Source organism: Chiloscyllium punctatum, chromosome 3, assembly GCF_047496795.1.
Source record: "Chiloscyllium punctatum isolate Juve2018m chromosome 3, sChiPun1.3, whole genome shotgun sequence".
NCBI classification, from domain to species: Eukaryota; Metazoa; Chordata; class Chondrichthyes; order Orectolobiformes; family Hemiscylliidae; genus Chiloscyllium; species Chiloscyllium punctatum.
Genome location: NC_092741.1, coordinates 100,231,092 through 100,251,728, shown reverse-complemented (window position 1 = coordinate 100,251,728; position 20,637 = coordinate 100,231,092). Strand labels below are relative to the sequence as shown.

General features: G+C 39.6%; 1 protein-coding gene across 1 annotated transcript in view; it reads right to left on the bottom strand.

Moving 5' to 3' along the window:
• Nucleotides 1–20,637, bottom strand: part of pinx1 (PIN2 (TERF1) interacting telomerase inhibitor 1) — a 90,722-nt gene that overhangs the window by 47,732 nt on the left and 22,353 nt on the right. Inside the window, exons 5-6 of the mRNA XM_072557493.1 lie at nt 15,945–16,037; nt 12,523–12,623 (exon numbers count right to left, since the gene is read on the bottom strand). Coding sequence (XP_072413594.1) covers nt 12,523–12,623; nt 15,945–16,037 — 194 coding nt within the window. The remainder of the gene's footprint in view (nt 1–12,522; nt 12,624–15,944; nt 16,038–20,637) is intronic.

Here is a 20,637-nt window from a genome sequence, read left to right as displayed (position 1 = left end):
GCTTTCCATAGCCTAGACATAAATTACATTCTCTGATATTGTAACTACTAATAAGCATCAATCCAGAGATATACTGGGTACGTCCAAATGGAATACATGCTTTAAACAAGGAGGCACCACCACACTTGGAGGAATTCTCGCATGTGTTTCTTACTCCTCCATTCTGCGCAGCATAATAAACTGAGGTTTGAATTTTTCATCCCAGGTTGGGAGCCCATGCCTGCAAACTGGACTCAGAAGTGACTCAGATACTGGTTTGAAGTTTGGGTATGTGGGTGTCTACATTTCCACTAATTTTGTTTTTCCATTCCAAGTATAGAGAGAAGAAATATCAAGAAACAACATCTGATCAGCAAAAGTATCACCTCAGCAAACCAATGGACAGGAACCACTAAACTTCCTTCCCAGTGTTTTCCCCTCTGCCCATACTACCAAAATTTAATACTTTTGGTGTCTGTCAGCATGTGTATAAGGGATAAACTTGAAGAAATCTGGAATGGAGCCCATGAGGAACGATGTCTAAATAAGTCATATTTCCGGTATACTCTGCAACCAAGCCAGGGCCATCTATGGTGCTTTAGATGCCATTTGTTTTTTGATTCAACTCTTTCTAGTTACAATTATTTTCAGTGGATGGCTGATCTACATCTGAAAACCTAGGAAACTCCACTTTTAATTGGACAGTTGTGGCAGTTTTTTGGCGGTGATTTGGCCCAAGTTGTTTGCTCCTTGGGGCTTTGTTAAGCTCCACTGCAGTTTAAAAATAGTGATAGAAAAAGATAGAACTTCAGCTTTTAGATCTGTCTAACTTGGAGGAATTTGACAGCATTAGACAAGAACTTTTAAAAGCTGACTGGGAGCAGATATTTGTAGATAAAAAGGGACAGCTGGAAAATGGGAAGCCTTCAGAAATGAGATAACTAGAGTCCAGAGAAAGTATATTCCTGTCAGGGTGAAAGGAAAGGTTGGTAGGTATAGGGAATGCTGGATGACTAAAGAAATTGAGGGTTAGGTTAAGAAAACGAAGGAAGCATATATCAGGTATAGACAGGTTGGATCGAGTGAATCCTTAGAAGAGTATAAAAGCATTAAAAGTATACTTGAGAAAGAAATCAGGAGGGCACAAACAGGACATGAGATAGCTTTGGCAAACAGAGTGAAGGAGAGGCCAAAGGGTTTTTACAAATACATTAAGGACAAAAGGGTAACGAAGGACAGAATAGGGCCCCTCAAAGATGAGCAAGGCGGTTTTTGTGTGGCACCGCAAGAGATGGGGGAGATACTAAACAAGTATTCTGCATCAGTATTTATGGTGGAAAAGGACATGGAAGAGATAAAACATAGGGAAATAGATGGTGACATGTTGAAAAATGTCTCAATTACGAAAGAGGAAGTACTGGATGTCTTGAAATGCAAAGAAGTGGATAAATCCCCAGGACCTGATCAGGTGCACCCTAGAACTCTGTGGGAAGCTAGGGAAGTGATTGCTGGACTTCTTACTAAGATATTTGTATCATCAATAGTCACAGGTGAGTTGCTGAAGACTGGAGGTTGGTTAATGTGGTGCCACTGTTTAAGAAAGGTGGTAAGGACAAACCAGGGAGCTATAGACCAGTGAGCCTGATATCAGTGGTGGGCAAGTTGTTGGAGGGAATCCTGAGGGGCAGGATGTACGTGTATTTGGAAAAGCAAGGACTGATTAGGGATAATCAACATGGCTTTGTGCGTGGGAAATCATGTCTCACAAACTTGATTGAGTTTTTTGAAGGAGTAACAAAGACGATTGATGAGGGCAGAGTTTCAGTAAGGCGCTCGACAAGGCTCCCCATGGGAGGCTGGTTAGCAAGGTTGGATCTCATGGAATACAGGGAGAACTAGTTATTTGATACAGAACTGGCTCAAAGGTAGAAAACAGAGGGTGGTGGTGGGAGACTGGAGGCCTGTGACCAGTGGAATGCCACAAGGATCGGTGCTGGGTCCACTACTTTTCATCATTTATATAAATGATTTGGATGTGAACCTGACAGACACACCAAAATTGGAGGTCTAGTTGACAGCGAAGAAGGTTACCTCAGAGTATAATAGGCCAATAGGCTGAGAAGTGGCAGATGGAGCTTAATTTAGATAAATGTAAGGTGCTGCATTTTGGGAAAGCAAATCTTAGGAGGACTTATACACTTAATGGTAAGGTCCTAGAGAGTGTTGCTGAACAAAGAGACCTTGGAGTGTAGGTTCATAGCTCCCTGAAAGTGGAGTTGCAGGTAGATAAAATAGTGAAGGTGGCGTTTGGTATGCTTTCCTTTATTGGTCAGAGTATTGAGTACAGGAGTTGGGAGGTCATGTTGTGGCTGTACAGGACATTGGTTAGGCCACTGTTGGAATACTGCGTGTAATTCTGGTCTCCTTCCTATCGGAAAGGTGTTGTGAAACTTGAAAGGGTTCAGAAAAGATTTACAAGGACATTGCTAGGGTTGGAGGATTTGAGCTATAGGGAGTAGTTGAATAGGCTAGGGCTGTTTTCCCTGGAGCGTCAGAGGCGGAGGGGATAGAGGTTTATAAAATCTCAGAGTCATGGATAGGATAAATAGACAAGTCTTTGCCCTGGGGTGGGGGAATCCAGAACTAGAACGCATAGGTTTAGGGTAAGAGGGGAAAGATGTAGAAGAGACCCAAGGGGCAACTTTTTCGTGCAGAAGGTGGTACGTGTATGGAATGAGCTGCCAGAGGAAGTGGCGGTGGTTAGAACAATTGCAACATTTAAAAGGCATCTGGATGGGTATATGAATAGGAAGGGTTTGGAGGGATATGGACTAGGTTGTACTAGATTGACATTGGGATATCTGGTCGGCATGGGCGAGTTGGACTGAAGGATCTAGTCGGCATGGGCGAGTTGGACTGAAGGATCTAGTCGGCATGGGCGAGTTGGACTGAAGGATCTAGTCGGCATGGGCGAGTTGGACTGAAGGAACTAGTCGGCATGGGCGAGTTGGACTGAAGGATCTAGTCGGCATGGGCGAGTTGGACTGAAGGATCTGGTCGGCATGGGCGAGTTGGACTGAAGGATCTGGTCGGCATGGGCGAGTTGGACTGAAGGATCTAGTCGGCATGGGCGAGTTGGACTGAAGGATCTGGTCGGCATGGGCGAGTTGGACTGAAGGATCTGGTCGGTATGGGCGAGTTGGACTGAAGGATCTGGTCGGTATGGGCGAGTTGGACTGAAGGGTCCGTTTCCGTGCTGTACATCTCTATGACTCTAAGACTATGTGCAAAGGTCCAACAAGTGAAATGCAACAATGTGTGAAAGACAGACTGATCAATGTGGAGCATAACAGGCTGAACACTGTCACAGGCTCACCAGGCATGGATTACGAAAGAAAAGCATTGCATGTTAATCAGGCAAGCTAAAGTTCTGAGGAAACAAAACAGCAAGGAATTCGCTACTCTCGCTGACAGAATCCCTCAAAGATGGGTCAGAACGTGTCCCCTTCATCTTTGATATGCCTCTCAACTGAAAGATAGTCAGTTAACCTCATGAAAATTTAACACACTGCTCCACTGCAGAAGTGAAAAACCAATTCAGTGAGGGTCTTTACATTTATCAGCACAATCCCTTTCAGGGAATTTCTACACAAGATTGGCCCTAACCATAAGACATAGCCTGCAACTTGATTGTACAGACAAGATTCAGCATTCTCAGAAGTGTAACTGTGAAATGGAACATACTTGGAAACACCCATCTGCAATCTCAACATACAAGAAGCAAAAGCAGAGAAATGTTGACTGATCCAAGGCTAACATCACGGTGAGAGAAGCTGTCATTGAAACAAAGTGGTCTGCTCTCTTGGTACATGAGAAACCCAAGAGAGAATAATGTGACTGCACTAATATCCACTTGAAGTCCAAGGAAGCTCCTAGGTGCAGTGTTGGGCTTACAACTTGAAACTAATATCTAGATTTTCTTCAGTGCAGAGAACATTGGGGTGCTTATGAAAAAAGTCAAAAAGCAACAATTCAAATCAGAATTGAGGCCATCACCAGAGAACACTATCAGTCACAGACAGATATCAAATCCATAGTGCAGGAACTTAGCCAAGTCATGGATGAACTTCCAGGTGTTGATGTGTTACCCTGATTCCTATCTACTGGATAAGTCATGCCTTAGACTAAGCTTGTTTGAGGTCAGTCATCTCAACTCCAAGATATCACTGCTGGAGTTTCTCAGGACAGCATCTTAGGCCCAACTCATCTTCTGCCATTTCACAACGGTCTTTCCTCCAGCATAAAATTATTAAGCGTGCTGTTTACTGATAACTACATAATGACATTCAACAGTATTGCCATCACAGAATTCCTCACTATTAAAATGGAGTTACCATTGATCCGAAACTGAACTGGACTAGCAATATAAGTACCATGGCTGTCAGAGCAGGTCAGAGGCTGAGATTCCTGCAGCAACTAACTTCCCAAGGCCTGTCCAGCATTTAAAAGGTAAAGTCATCATAGTCCAAGAAAACCATAGGATCATCTTTAATTAAACAGAGATGAGTGATGGTGATTTAGTCTGAGTGTCGCCACGCCTCAGGCAAGAGAAAAGATAGAGGAGAGTCCTTCATGGTAATCTTAGCCAGTGTGGAAATTATTCCTATGTATATGAGAAGCCAGAGGGTTACTAGGGAAACAGTAGGTCCACTCAAGAACAAATGAGAGAATTTAGGCATACAGCCACAAGTGGATGAAGCCCTTATGAATATTCCACATTGGTTTTTAGCAAGAAGGACATGAATGATACAAAGATTATTGAGTTATGCTGATATTCTGGAGTATGTTGATATTAAGATGGTGGTGTGGGGGTTTTAAAAAACAACAAAAATGGTACATCCCCAGGGCTTCACTGAGTATATCCCAAGACACTGTGGGAGGTAAGGGAGGCGATTTCTGGGACAGTGACAGAGATCTTTGTGTCCTCTTTAACCACAGGAAATATCCCACAAAACAGAAGAACAGCCAACATTGTTCAAGGAGGGTGACAGGGATGATTCAGGGAATTATAAGCCAGTAAACCTTACATCAGTGGTTGGGAAATTATTGAAGATTCTTAGCAAAAGGATTTCCTCGTATTTGGAAAACAAAGGACATATTAGGGATAGTCCGCAGGGCTGTGTGGGGGGGAAGACTTCTCTCAAATTTAATTTAATCTTTTGAGGAAGTGTTGACTTGAGTGTGTAGGGCAGCGGATATTGTCTACATGGACTTTACTAAATCATTTGACCAAGTCCCTCATGGTCAGCTAGGGCAGAATATAATGCTGCATTGGATCCACAGTGAGTTGGTAGGTTGGAAACAAAATTAGCTTGGTCATAGAAGCCAGAGGGTATTTGAGGAGGGTGTTTTTCTGACTGTAGGTCGGTGACCAGTGGTGTTCCACAAAGATCAGTGAACTCTGATGTTTTTGTGTAGCATACATATATACAAAAATGATTTGAACACAAATATAGATGGTTTGTAAGTTTGCAGATGATATGAAAAATTGGTGGAGTTGTTGATAGAGAGGTTATCAAAAGATACAGCAGGAAAATGAGGAGTTGGAAAGCTGGGTGGAGATTTTATTGATGGAGGTTAATTCAGGCAAGTTTGAGGTAATGCACTTTGGGGGGGGGGGGTCAAATGCAATAGGAAAGTACACAATAAATTGCAGAAACTTAAGGAGTATTGATTGATATTGGGATCTTAGGTGCAAGCCCATAGCTCCCTGCAAGTGACAACACGAGTGAATAATTTGGTGAAGAAAATGTACGGCTTGTTTGCCTTCATGTTGCAGCTCTATAAAACCTTAGTCAGGCCACATTTGGAGTACTGTGTGCAGCTCTGGTCACCACACAATAGGAAGGGTGTTCTGAACAGGGTGCAAAAAGAGGTTTGCCAGGATGTTGCCTAAATTGGGGTATAGCACCTGGAAGGCGAGGTTGGACGAATTTGGATGGTTTTTGATAGGACATGGAGGCTGAGGGGAGACCTCATAAAAGTCAACAGAATTATGAGAAGCATGAATAGGATGGATAGTCAGAGTCTTTTCCCTAAAGTAGAAATGCCAAATATTTGGGGTCATAGGTTTAAGGTGGGCTGGGAGATGCACAAGGCGACTTGTTTTATACAGAGGTTGGTAGGTGCCAACAGCATGCCGATGTTGGGGAGGGGGTGATAGAAGTAGATATATTAACAAAGTTTAAGAGGCATTTAGACAGACATGAACAGACAGGGAATAGAGGGATATGGATCATGTACAGGAAGATGGGATTAGTTTACAATGGCATCATGGTCGACATAGACCTGATGGGCCTGTTCCTGAGATGTACTATCCTATTTTCCTGTCCAAGCCACTCATATATTGCAATTTCTTTATTGTCCTTGGTTTAAAATCCTGTCTCAATATTACATTCATAGTTTTTCCAACCTTGGGCTTAAGTATGCAGCAACACAAATGCAAAGAAAGTAAGTCTACTGCCAATAGAATGAAGAGTCTTTTTTTAAAAAAACTTACGACTAATGTATCAGGAACTAGTTAAGTTACACTGAATTCTATATTCATGATATGCCGTTTTCCAATATTTTGCGCAGTGTAAATGGCTTTATCCATTTTTTCATGGAAACTCAAAATTTATGACAACAGTAATAACTTTTCTTCCCATAAATAGGAAATCCGTATAAACATATAACATAAGAGTTATAGAAATAAAACTTTAAAACGAGGTATCACAACATTTCATTAGCATAACTGTTTCCTTCTCTTTTGTTTCAGTCATACCTGTTATTGAATTTGAAAACTGCTCTACAAGAATATCATAAATAACCATTTAAAGAGAATGTCTCTTCAAATCTGTGTGCATTTGTTGATATTAACAAGAATGGCTGAAGTGGAGATTTCCTGTGCCAGTCAAGATGGGCCCACCTTTACAGCCTACTGTCATTTTATTAAAGCAAAGGTTTTGTTGAACATCTGTACCTTTCACATAGACCAGGGATGTATTTGCTTAAATAGGCATTAGAAAATAATAAAAACCTTAAAGAACTGCAGATGCTGTAAATCAGGGAAAAAGACCAGAAGTTGTTGGAAGAGCTCAGCATCTGTGAAAAGAGATCAGAGTTAACTGTTTGGGTCCAGTGGCCCTTAGAACATAATTCTTAGAAAATTATCTTTGTTTGCCTGAAGATTCTGCCGAGTTTACCAATCTCACAAGAGCAGTAGCAATGGAGAGTCAATAATTGCCCTTGGTAATGGTGATCTTGTGTGTTTGCAGGGGGGTCGGGTTAAGAATAAAATCTTTAGGTGGCAGTTAACCAAATGCTTCCTCATGATTCTCAGATGAAAGGTCCACTAACTCATTTGCCCAGCAGTCAAAATGGGCATAGCGCTGGACAGCATCCGGACCCCATACAAAATGTGCCAAGTTCTCAAACTTTAAGGGAGATTAGAAAATCTTATGTGAAGCAAAATTAATGGTTTGCATTTAGCAAAGTTAGTTACACCTTCATCTTGCAAGAGCCTACTGTTTAACTTTGGATCAATGTTCACTGTAAAACCAGTGACTAGAATATGGTGAAACCAGTGTATCAGTAACCACAGTATTTCAGTACCTGAGCATTCTAATTGATCGATTAAATAAATGAACAATTCCAAATGAAGGAAATTTCATCTTCAAAAGTTCATGGGGATAATCAATACAGAAGCCCGAATTTCATAGAAAATTTGAACACATTCGTACATACTATCAACCTTCTGAAACTTTTATATATTCCGTTTTGAACCTCAACTATGTCATTACTTAAAGTCACTGCATTACAAGTTTTCAGGTAACCTGTTACAGTGAGAATTCATGCCATTGAGACATTTATGTTTTTAGTAGCTCACACTGACAGAGTAAATCAATTGCATAGTTGAAAGTAAGTTCCTGTATTTGCACCACTCAGATGAAAATAGTAGTAGTGATGGGGACATCAAGCAGGTGAACCCTACTTTTAAAATAAAGCAAGATGAATAATTAAATTGTAAATCTTTATCAAACCAATATTATCTTCCAAAACTTTATGAAAATTATTCTGAAAAAGCAGCAGCAGCTTGCACAAGTAGATTATTGTGCTTATATTGCTAACACTATCATAGTAACTAAAGTCATACTATACAGTAAATTGTAGCTGCCTTCCTCAAAATCACAATCTCAAGTGAAATGACTAAGTGAACCTGATTCCCAAGGCATCAGTGTTAAAGTCAGTTACATTCTTGTGGACATTTTTCAAAGAAAAGCATGCTCAGGTTGAAACTCTGTACCATGTCAGTACAACACTATACATTTCTAACTGAAATAACTTTCAAAATAATGTCTAACTTAAATAGGAAATAAACAATATACTCTCCACACAATATTTTAAAATTATGTTCAAACATATACTCGCCAGTATTTTTAGACTGACCAAGTTCCATCTAGTGGCAGGATTTAGTCAGTGCAGAAAACTGCACAGTCCCAGCATTGGCCAAATTTCCACCAGATGGCGCCCTTCAGTACAATTTCAGAAAGGTGCTTCAACAATAAAAGGGAGCAGCCAAAGATAAGGAGAGGGTGAGATGCAAGACCAGGTCAACAGCCAAGGGAAGCAATGCTGGGGAGATCACAGAAGCAAGGCTACATGTGGAGATGACTGGAAGACAATGCCAGAGGGAAGAAAACCAAAGTGGTGGGGAACCAAGGGTAGGAACTCCAGGAGATAAATTCTGGGAAGTGGCAGCTAGCAAAGTGCAAAGTCATTAAACTGGAAATGGTAACATGATTACATAATTAAAAGGAAACAATAGACAATAGGTGCAGGAGTAGGTCATTCTGCCCTTCGAGCCTGTACCACCATTCATATGATCATGGCTGATCATCCTTAATCAGTATCCTGTTCCTGCCTTATCTCCATAACCCTTAATTCCACTATCCTTGAGAGCTCTATCCAACTCTTTCTTAAATGAATCCAGAGACTAGGCCTCCACTGCCCTCTAGAGAAGAGCATTCCACACAGCCACCACTCTCTGGGTGAAGAAGTTTCTCCTCATCTCTGTCCTAAATGGTCTACCCCGTATTTTTAAGCTGTGTCCTCTGGTTCGGCACTCACCCATCAGCCGAAACATGTTTCCTGCCTCCAGAGTGTCTAATCCTTTCATAATCTTATATGTCTCAATCAGATCTCCTCAGTCTTCTAAACTTAAGGGTATACAAGCCCAGTCGCTCCAGTCTTTCAGTGTAAGGTAGTCCCACCATTCCAGGAATTGATCTCGTGAACCTATGCTGCACTCCCTCAATAGCCAGAATGTCTTTCCTCAAATTTCGAGACCAGAACTGCACACAATACTCCAGGTGTGGTCTCACCAAGGTCCTGTACAGCTGCAGAAGAACCTCTTTGCTTCTATACTCAATCCCTCTTGTTATGAAGGCCAGCATGCTATTAGCTTTCTTCACTACCTGCTGTACCTGCATGCTTACCTTCATTGACGGGTGAACAAGAACATCCCGATCTCTTTGTACTGCCCCTTTACCTAAATTGATTCCATTTAGGTAGTAATCTGCCTTCCTGTTCTTACCACCAAAGTAGATAACCATACATTTATCCACATTAAACTGTATCTGCCATGCAACTGACCACTCACCTAACCTGTCCAGGTCACCCTGTAATCTCCTAACATCCTCTTCATATTTCACCCTGCCACCCAGCTTAGTATCATCAGCAAATTTGCTAGTGTTATTACTAATAGCATCTTCTATATCATTAATATTTATTGTAAAAAGCTGCGGTCCCACCACTGATCCCTGCGGTACCGCACTGGTCACTGCCTGCCATTCTGAAATGGAGCAGTTTATCACTACTGTTTCCTGTCAGCCAAGCAACTTGCAATCCAAGTTATTACTTTGCCCCCAATACCGTGCGCCCTAATTTTGCTCACAATAAAGTTATTTAACAAAAAAATGTTAAAAGAAGGTACTTCAAGTGAGAATTACTGTACCATAACAAAAAGGAAATTTTATACTGTATTTTAAGAATCAAAGACCCATTGTCCAATAAAGTAACATGAAGGATATTTTGGCTGCTTAAAACTAGGTCACTGTTGTAACATATTGAGAGGATTCCCTGTCCCAGTTCGGATTGGTTAGCTAAGCAGCTATTCTATGACAAGTTTACAACTGATCATAGGAATGAACAAAATAAAGCTTAGTGTTACATATTGAAAGAAAATCCCACAGTCAACATACACACGGAGAACTTGATTCAATCTGGATCAATGTACTTTGCTGCAATAATGATCAACTTTGGCTACTGAAATTCTAATCACACTAGATAATGGAATACATTACCAGCCTTAGTACAGTATAATGGGCTGGATTTTACAGGATGCTGTGGCCCCTGCACCCCTACCCACACTCCAAGCAAGCTCAGTGGCAAGCTCGACAACATGCTGCATAGCAACCTAACTCAGAGCAGCATTAATTGTAAGATGAGACTTAGCCTTATCTCAGGAGGAAGTCCAGCCTTAGAGGACTACCAATCAATCTGAAGATCAGCACCTCCATAATCCAACTAATGGACGAGTGGTAGCAGTCACAACTGCTGGGACGACAGCTACTCCCAATGAAGAGCAGCCGGAACTCAGTGGTAAATCCAGGCTATCACCAGACTGTGCTGGCAGGCAATGTGGATAAGAGGGTTGGGAACCTGGGACTGATGTGCAGGAGGGTGGGTTAAAGGGGGCAATGAAGTCTGAGGTGGTCAGTGGAGGGGGGAAACATGGCCTCTGCCAGGCTGAGGGACCCTGTGAAAAATGTTCCTAGACTGTTAATTGCCCAAAAATGAAGCTAAAGCTGCTGGGCCTTTTGTGTAGTATGGCCTCCTCCTGCCGTGGATCAAATACCACAATGGTTATGCTTCTGCAGATCGGCCAAGACCAGGCAGGCTGTCTGATGCTTACTCCACCACTCAAAATTTCAGACAGGTCTGGGGCTGACAGGTGGAAAGACACTTGTTGGATTTTGCAAATACTCCCCACCACTGCCCTTAAAACCACCTGCAGGGGAGTGTAAAGTTTAGGAGAAAGTGAGGACTGCAGATGCTGGAGATCAGAGCTGAAAATGTGTTGCTGGAAAAGCGCAGCAGGTCAGGCAGCATCCAAGGAGTAGGAGAATCGACGTTTCGGACATGAGCCCTTCTTCAGGAGCGTAAAGTTTAACCTTTTATATAAACATTGTATATTTAACCAGAACAATCAAACTTTGTCATTCATATATTATGCAGCTGGATCTAATTCTTCCTTAAAATGTCAGCACTGCTTTAACATCGACTAGAGATATTAAAATGTTTCAGCTGAGCATTAAGTCAGATTGGTTGAATTTCTCAAATTCTCAGAACAGCCCAGAGCAAACATATGCACTATATAAATATTGAGTCACAAATTATCACAATGCAAAATTATGAACTTTAAGGATTCAGTCTAATTAAAATTGACATGAGATCCCCTCCGTCCCCCCACCTCTCCAGTCATAATTCTCCTTCAGGAACATATTGTTTAGTTATAAAGCTTGAATGTGGTCTGTTCTAAGCTCCTGTCTATCGGACGTTATTTTCTCCAGTGATAAGACCACATCAGGAAACTTAACTCAGAAAGGAAGGAAATGGTGTCTGGACCAAGTGGAAAAACAAAACATGGGTTTCAAGAAGTTTAGCTTGTTAGGAACTGATAGAATTGTACTTTGCATTGGTTTATTCGATTTGAATACGAGAGCAACAAGCATGCAAAATCTGACAGACTGAACACTGCTTCAGACGTGCATCTCAGGAGGGAGCAATTCCAATTTTAATTCACTACTTTTCAATTTATCCAATCAGCTTTGAGAAGTTTGCAGATGGTTCTATTTTTGTTTCTGTTGAGACACAGAAGCAGTCATTTGTATTTAATACAAATAAATAATAAGTCTTAGACAAGCAGCAAGCTTATTTCCATAAAATAAAAGCTAGATTTCCTTTTAAAAAAAAGTGGAAAATGGCCCAACATCTACTGGGTGTGACAGAACAGCACTGAAACAAACAATTCAGGCTATCAATTCTGCACAGATGGTTTTGCCCTTCATGAATTTAATCACTTGCTCTCCATGCTCTTTAAACATCCTCAAGCAACAATACCTTTCTCTATAAAATTTATGTATTGTTCCAGCCACAGTTTGCTGCAAAGTCTCCATAAAAGCTTTCTTCCATCTAAAATTCATTATCTTAAACTTGTACTCTCTCACTCCCATTTCACCAACCAATGGAAACCACCTGTCAAGAACTTGCTTCATCATTACTTTTCTACACTGAATTTAACATGCACTTCAGGACAAACAGGAATATTTACTTAGCCAGTAAAACAATCTGTAGAATATTATCTGGTCTCTAAATAAAATGCAGTGGAGGAAGGGAAATTAGTACATTAACAACTAAATGTCAAAAACCAATACATCTTACCATCGCTTGCTCTTCCTGACCTCTGGATCTTTTGACCTGTTTGCCACGTTTTCCAAAAATGCAGGCAAGGTCTATCGCACTACGAGAAGAGAGATCCTTTCCTTCAATCCAAACATTTAAACAATACATGTATTTATAAAATATCAATGCCAAGTAGAAACCATACAGAAACAGATTAAAAAGGCCTAAATTAATTAGGTCACTTCAGAGACAGTGAATCATCATTAACTTAACTGAACATTTTTGGTAAAATATAAAGTTTAAGTCTAGGACTAAGTAGACTCCAATCAACTCATTTAACTGTCAAATTCTTAACCAAAAAAAAATTATTTTAAAATTTGGACAAGACCATCACATTATTCCAATATAACTTTAAATATAACAGGTTGCAAATACTCCCAAAAGGCATTGTATTTGTAATCAGCATATCCCCTGATACTTGCTGGATGATATGGAACTTTTGATCTTGCTAATGGAGTAGAGAGAAGGGATGATCAAAAGGGCTACTGCTCTAGATGACACAAAGGGCTGTTCAAAGTACTGATACAGAAGCATGCCATCCTGAGCACAAGGGAGTTTTGCAATGCTGTAACAGAAAACAAAAGATATGCTGGATGTAAAAAGAAAATGGCTCTCATCACTATGAGGTACAAATGTATTCACCTACTCAGTAAATAATCAGAAAAATCTTGTATCAACATTTAGTTGTATTAGACTTCTAAATCCTAAGCTTGACATTCACAAAACCAAGATATCATCTATAATTATCACTGATTTTTGAGAAGCTACTAAATGAACCAGCGTGGTTCATTGCAAAACAAAGATTTTTGAATCAGAGCTATTTGCAGCAATTATGACATGCAATAAGAGTCAAGGTTTAAGGAGAGGATATTGGTTTCAAAAGACCATATATGTAAAATTGCAAAATGAAACCAAATGATTTCTCATGCTCATTTTTTATGATTTGGTTCTAAAATAATAGAGGCAAAAGAGAAACTAACAGGTAGGATTTGGGCAAAAGGGATAGAAGCCAACATCTTTTATAAATTAGACATCATTATTCAGATTCAAGGACCAACTTTAGTTTCTCACAATACGCAAAACTTTTTGACTCAGCTATGCCAGATGTGAAAAGTATTTGCTCAAATTTGCTCAGATATCTGATCGCCCAGCATTTTAGTAACTTCTCCAATTTAAAATCTAGCAAACAAAATCTCAAGAAGTTGGAATCTTCCACACTGCAATGTCTACTGTGATAACTTATTTTAAAAGTGTGCTTAGGATTTGGGCAACACTACCTCAATGTTGCACTTATTGTCAATCCTTTATTGTCACCATCACCCTCAGTGGGACATTCTCCTTGGAACATTGTAGCCCTGTTGTTACTGGACCACTTCAGAGGGCCTTAGGAGACAGGTTCCATCCCCCAACAGACAATGTTTAACCAATTGATTGCCCACTTCAATTTTCATTGTCAGCCCCAACCTATTCTTTCCTTTTACTGGCATTTTACAATGTTGTGTGATATTAGAAGACTTTAAGATTATTCTTCATCATTGAAGAAAATTTGATTGAATAAAGTTCTAATACTCCATTTTACCTCAGGATCACTTAAGTTGTAAACAACTAATGTTGTAAACAAATAGCTTTATGTTAGTCCAGGCTCTCATGTGCCTCATGAATGTAGAGTTTGTATGTAACAATTATTAAACATCTGAGCAGTGCTAACCATTGAAAGCAATGGCTCAATGGTTAGCACTGCTGCTTCACAGAGCCAGGGTCCTGGCTGCGATTCCACTTTTGGGCAATCATCTGTGGAATTTCCACATTCCACCAGTATCGAGTGGGAGTTTCCTCCCATAGTCCAAAGATGCACAGGCTAAGTGGATTGGTCATGGGAGGTAAGGCTGGGGAGTGGGTCTGAGTGGGATGCTCTTTGGAGGGTCAGTGTGGACTCAATGGGCTGAATGGCCTGTTTCCACAATGTAGGGATTCTATGATTCACCAATGCCACAATATTCACACATTGCAGGACAGACTATTAGCATTGCTGCATCTGAAAATATCTTACAGGCTAACTCACACCAGCACTGATACCAGCAGAATTAGTAAATAACCAGGACAATAGGCTCATTTGCGAGATGCCTACATATCTTAATGAGGAAATGTACAACAACTGTCAACAGGATCTATCAGGTCAAAACATTTTCTGCATCTTAATCTACTTTTGTGAAGCAGACACAAACTATAATACAACAATCTAATTATGTTTAACAATGCACAATCAATACTCTTGAGCCTCAAGTTATCTTTTCTAGGTTTGATCTACTGTTGAGAAAGATCCTATGGGAAACTGGAAATATGGCTCTTCATCTGCACAGGGGGGTCTATGAATCTATGACTTATTATCTGGGCTGAAGGAGTCATTTTGCTAATTTTGTTCTCTATTCTGACATCACGATCACAGATGAGGACAAAACCGGGATCACAGACCAAAGTCAAATTGAAAATGAAAACCTCGGTCTCAAAAGAGGACCAACAGTACAATAATTAATTATTGTTCTAATTAAACAATAATTCTTAATTAAACCATTCTGCAAGGGCGATACCGCTTTAAATTCATCTGCTTCCTTCATGCGAAGGAAGCTTCCTCATTCCTACCATGAGCTTTGAGGAAAAGTAATTATTTCAACAAAATGTCTTGAAGTAGAGTGTTTCACACTTCCTGCAAATTCAAATCTGTTGCAAGACCAAATATAAATCATCTGCTTCACAAGCTAAAATTTTAAATAACACCCAAGTTAGGTTACGTATACATTTTACCCATAAATGGAATATTAAATGATAACTAACAATATGTATTTTAATGAGTAGCATTTGAAATTGCAAAGTCTTATCCAAAAGCATTCTTTCAACTTTTAAACCACAAGACACTCTCGAGTCGCTTGTTAAATAATCAAAACGTCCAGAATGGCAACATTTCAATAATTACTAGACTTAAAGGGGTGTGCAATGACCACCTGAGGTAAACAGTTTACCTGAGTATTTTGGAAATAATAACCATGATCTGCTCCTATAAAACAGCAACTACAAATATTCATAACTTGTCCATAAGTTACGCTGACACATATCATACTAGATATATAAAAGTTACAAATCTGCTGCTTAATTAGGAAATATCACACCACAGGTACTTCAAAGATATCAATATTGGAAACTCAAATGTCAGCATCTGGACAAATTAAATATCTATTTTAATTATATTGTACAAAATTTTGTTTCTCATGGAGTCCTAAATCACTTAAGTCATTGTTGAAACATTAACACTGTTTCCCTCCACAGATGCAGCTGGCCCTGCTTGGGATTAGTCAACATTTTCAAATACATTTCCAGGACCTCCAGTATTTTTTGCTAGACCTCACCTTTGGTAAATTTCTGGTAGTGAACTCGTTTCTTGGAAGATTTAGATTTCTCTTCAAGACTAAATGCAGTTTTATCCTCAGCCACTGATGAGCCTGTTAAAAACAAGAGTCCATAATATTTAAAAAGGATTAAAATTATCTACTGTAGAGTTAACTGATGCTATGATAGTACTAACTGAGGCAATACTATAGGGGGCACTCAGAATTATAATTTGTGAGCATTTAACCAATTACCCAGCCTTACAGGTTGCAATGAAATAGGATAACATTAAGTGTTGATGATCAATTTCAACCATAACTTCCATTCCCATTTCCTGACTCCCTTTCCAGCCCCTCTCCCTCCCTTCCATTCCTCTAACTGACCCTTCCTTCCAGCTACCAACCAGATTCATTCCTCCCATCAGTCAACCAGGTCATACTTATATTCACCTATTCCTACCTCCCCTCCCGCCACCCTCTTCCCCTCCCCCCCACCAAAACCCTCCCCTTTTATCTGCAGTTCCCCTTACACCCACCATAAGTTCTTAAGAAGGGTTAAACAAAAAAAAGTTAACTTCTCCACCTCCTAATTCTGCCTCCTGCTTGTCTACCTTAGTTCTAACCAGTAGAAAGTTCAAAAATAGTTTTGCAACAGTACACTGATCTCTCAGTCAGTAATTATTTTGTGAAAATAAACTTTTATTTACTTGTAATCAGTGCTTAGGGAACTAAACATACTATTTCACTCCCACTGCATTTTGATCATCAGTGTAGAAGTGCTGTTATAATGGACATACTTGCTAATAAGTTGTAAACTAGATTAACACATACATATCACCATTCAGGATTAGTAAGAGCAAGATTTCCAAGCAAGATACAATGAGCCATTTCAAATTCATGAAAAATGATACTGGATTTTGATGTCGGTTATCTGTTTGGTTCTAAACACATTATAGATCATATTTAACCCTTTGTTTGCAAAAATATTCTTTTTGCTGTACTCACTCTTTTGTAGTCAATTATAAATTAACATTCTAAACTTAATTCAAATGATTTTTAAAATGAAATAAGGAGGGGTGCCTTTCAATGTCAATTGGAAGATACAAATAGTAACGAATCTGATGATGTAAGTCTTTCAAAAGGTTACAAACACAAAAGTAACTCACATATTTGACATCAATACTGTTGAAAAGAGTCTAAAATTAACCCATACCATAAATGCTTGCTCAGAAGATGACTGCAGGAACACTGATTTAGTAAAAATAAAATCTGTTTAAATTTGGTTTCTGGAATATTTCCAAATACAGAATTAGATAAAACGTATACCTGAACACACTGCATATGTAAAATGCAAAGTTATTCAAAATTAGTCAACGAATGACTTTGGAACAGTAACAAGTAAGTTAAACAACAGTTGTAAATCTCAACAGAGTTGATTAAAATGCCAATCTACACTGAAGTAACTCAACAGATATTGTTAAACTTCCTACAGAGGACTGCTCCAAAAAAAAAAGACGACATTTTGCAATCAACGGCAAAAATTATGTTTCTGCTGTTCACTAATCTGGCAGTTGCAAATAAATTTTTCACATGCTTTTGAGCAACAAAATAAGTCATTGGGAGACCAAAACGATTAAAAAAAAAGGGGTTATGGTATCTGTAAAACAAGACTAAGAACATTGTTTCCTCACAGTGAAGAATCCGCATTGAGGCAATGTACAAACCAAACAATAAAAACCAAGTTGAAACATTTCATTCAATTATAAAATTAGAAATCAAAAATAAATAGATGGGGAAAAAATGGAATTAAGACAGAAGAAAAAGTAATATTACTTAAATTGTTGAATATTCAACAATAATCAAAATCTGAAGCAATGAAACCTGACATTCCCCAAAATTTTCTTTGGTGCTGGAAGAATGCAGACTCTCTTCCACTCAAATGGACACTCCTTCCATGTGAAACTGCAACTTTCTTGAATTTCTTTTAAAAACTGCATTCACTCCTCACAATGCAGTCTCTCTACAGTGGGGAGTCCAAATGCAGACTAGATAATTATTTTGCAGATCACCTGCAGTTGTGGGCGGCACGGTGGCACAGTGGTTAGCACTGCTGCCTCACAGCGCCAGAGACCCGGGTTCAATTCCCGCCTCAGGCGACTGACTGTGTGGAGTTTGCACATTCTCCCTGTGTCTGCGTGGGTTTCCTCCGGGTGCTCCGGTTTCCTCCCACAGTCCAAAAGATGTGCAGGTCAGGTGAATTGGCCACGCTAAATTGCCCGTAGTGTTAGGTAAGGGGTAGATGTAGATGTAGGGGTATGGGTGGGTTACGCTTCGGCGGGGCGGTGTGGACTTGTTGGGCCGAAGGGCCTGTTTCCACACTGTAAGTAATCTAATCTAATCTAAAAAACCTTTGCTGCTGAATTTCTAGTCACCTGTCATTTTAATGTTCCGCCCATTACCACTCTTGACTTAGTGTCCTTGACCTCCCACACTATTCGAATAAAGCAAGCTGCAGGATCATTTCAACTAATGACTTGGCACTTTACAACCTTGCAGAATTAAACACAGAGCTCAACAATTGCATAAACCCGCCCCAGTATCTTGACTACAGTTGATTTTCTTCCTGTTTACACTTTTGCACATCTATTGATTCTCTTGGTGCCCAATACCATCTCTCTTTGCCTTTCACTATCTTCCCTTCTCTCCTTTGATCACAGGTATTTTCCACTCTATCACAGACCTTCCCGGTGTCCTATCCTCCTCTCCCATCTTTCCCTGTCTTGCTTAAAAACTCACATCTTTAAGCCTTGCCACTTCTGGCTCACATCATTGACCTGACACATTATTTAGAGAGGCTGAAACATTCCTGATTCCTATTTTGCATGGGTTAATTTTCAAAGATTGAGAAGTGATCATTTTGAAAAAGAAACTTCTTTACACATGGAAAGGCTAGAACTAGGGAACGTAGTCTCAAGCAACATTCCCTCTTAGATGTACAATTGGTGTGCCTCCGTCATTTGCAGCACTGATTTCTGGTTCCTGAAGTTACTGCCACATATGGGCCTCAGAGGTTCTGTTAAGTGAAAACTAAATTAATGTGACATTGGTCACTGCGTAAAGGGTCAGATATTTAGGACTGAGAATAGGAGAAATGTCTTCTCTCAAAGGATTAAGATTTCTTCATAATTCTCTCTCACAATTTTGTGGACGCTCAGTCAATGAGTCTAACAAAGTGATGGGATAAAAGGGTTGGGTGGAATGGTAGAATTGTAATAATCATGAACAAATTGAACATAGAGCCAGGTTCAAGAAATACCATTTGGCCTACTTGTTACCCAGTTTCTTGTATTTTCTGTTCACTTCAGATACCATATGGTGCAAGATGTTAAATGTGAAAAAAAATGAAGATGCTGTCAGTCTCTTTCTTGAATCCATCAGCAACACTCCTTTGAAGTCTGCACAAGAAATGGTGCTCTTTAAAACTGGTTGCAACATAAAATCTATAAGACACAGTTCCATTTCCACCATGTTCCACTTCCTCTTAAAATGTCATAACATATTATCCTCCCTTCTTGCATATTGGTCAGCATGAAAAACAAAATATTTCATGGCAATGTAAGATGCCTCTCAAAGAGCACCAGTGAATTTCCCACTACATCCATAATCTAACTTTGGATGCAATACAGATGGCAGGAATGAAACCCGAATAAGAAATGGATTCCTAGCCTTTACGTTGCCAAATAATGAAGACAGGACATAAAGAATATATAATACAATGCCTTATTTAAGAAGCATCTGCTCCAGACAGTGAAGATATCCAGAAATGCCAAAATGTGAAGAATCATATCAAGTGTTGGAAGAGTCTATTTAAAAAAAAAGGAACTTCTAAATACCAAAACAGAAATAATGAGAATACTGACAAACCAAACATTTTCCTGTCTTCTTGTTTATTTAAAAGTTATTTCAGAACTATTTAAAGGCTGAGATTCTTTTAATGCTATGGTACATTTCCTCACACTGTTTCAGCTCCTAGTGATTAATGTGTGGATACAAAGGACTGCCAGCATAATTAGTTGGAAAGGAACAAGATTAATTTAGAACATAGTCAAAGTAGATCTAACCTCCCATTGCTACCTAATCCAGGATCTGGCTTATGCCATGGGTAGTTATATCTGTTGACAAATGACGTCTGTTCGTGCATAGGGATTATAAAATCACATTGCACAAATACTTTTTTGCCTTTGGCCAGCCAATCTTTTGCTATAGTTAGAAAGCACCAATAAATGAACTGCTACAAACAAGCTATCAATCTTTCTACACTCAGTTTGAATTTTTATTCAGCAGCATGACAGAATTCGCAGTTTATTTGCACTTTAATCCATGAAAAAATTGGCAGCAAGCTGCAGGCAAAACTGCAAAATGGGGATCTTTGAAATTGTTCCTTCTCCTTTCCATCAGAGAGCAGATTGTCTCGAAATTTGATGGCAGCACACTTACTTTATTCAGGAATAAAGTGTATAATACTATGGGAGCACGTGCACTGCTTGTCTGGCACCTGTAGCATTCCATCCTTCTCAATGATTAAGCATTCCTGTAGATTTTCAGGAGCATGTACCTTTAAATAATCGTTCTCTACCGAAAGCAGCCAACTGTACTTCCCTGGTGACCGTGAAAACACCCGCTGGAGAATTTATCATGACGTGCATTACTGTTT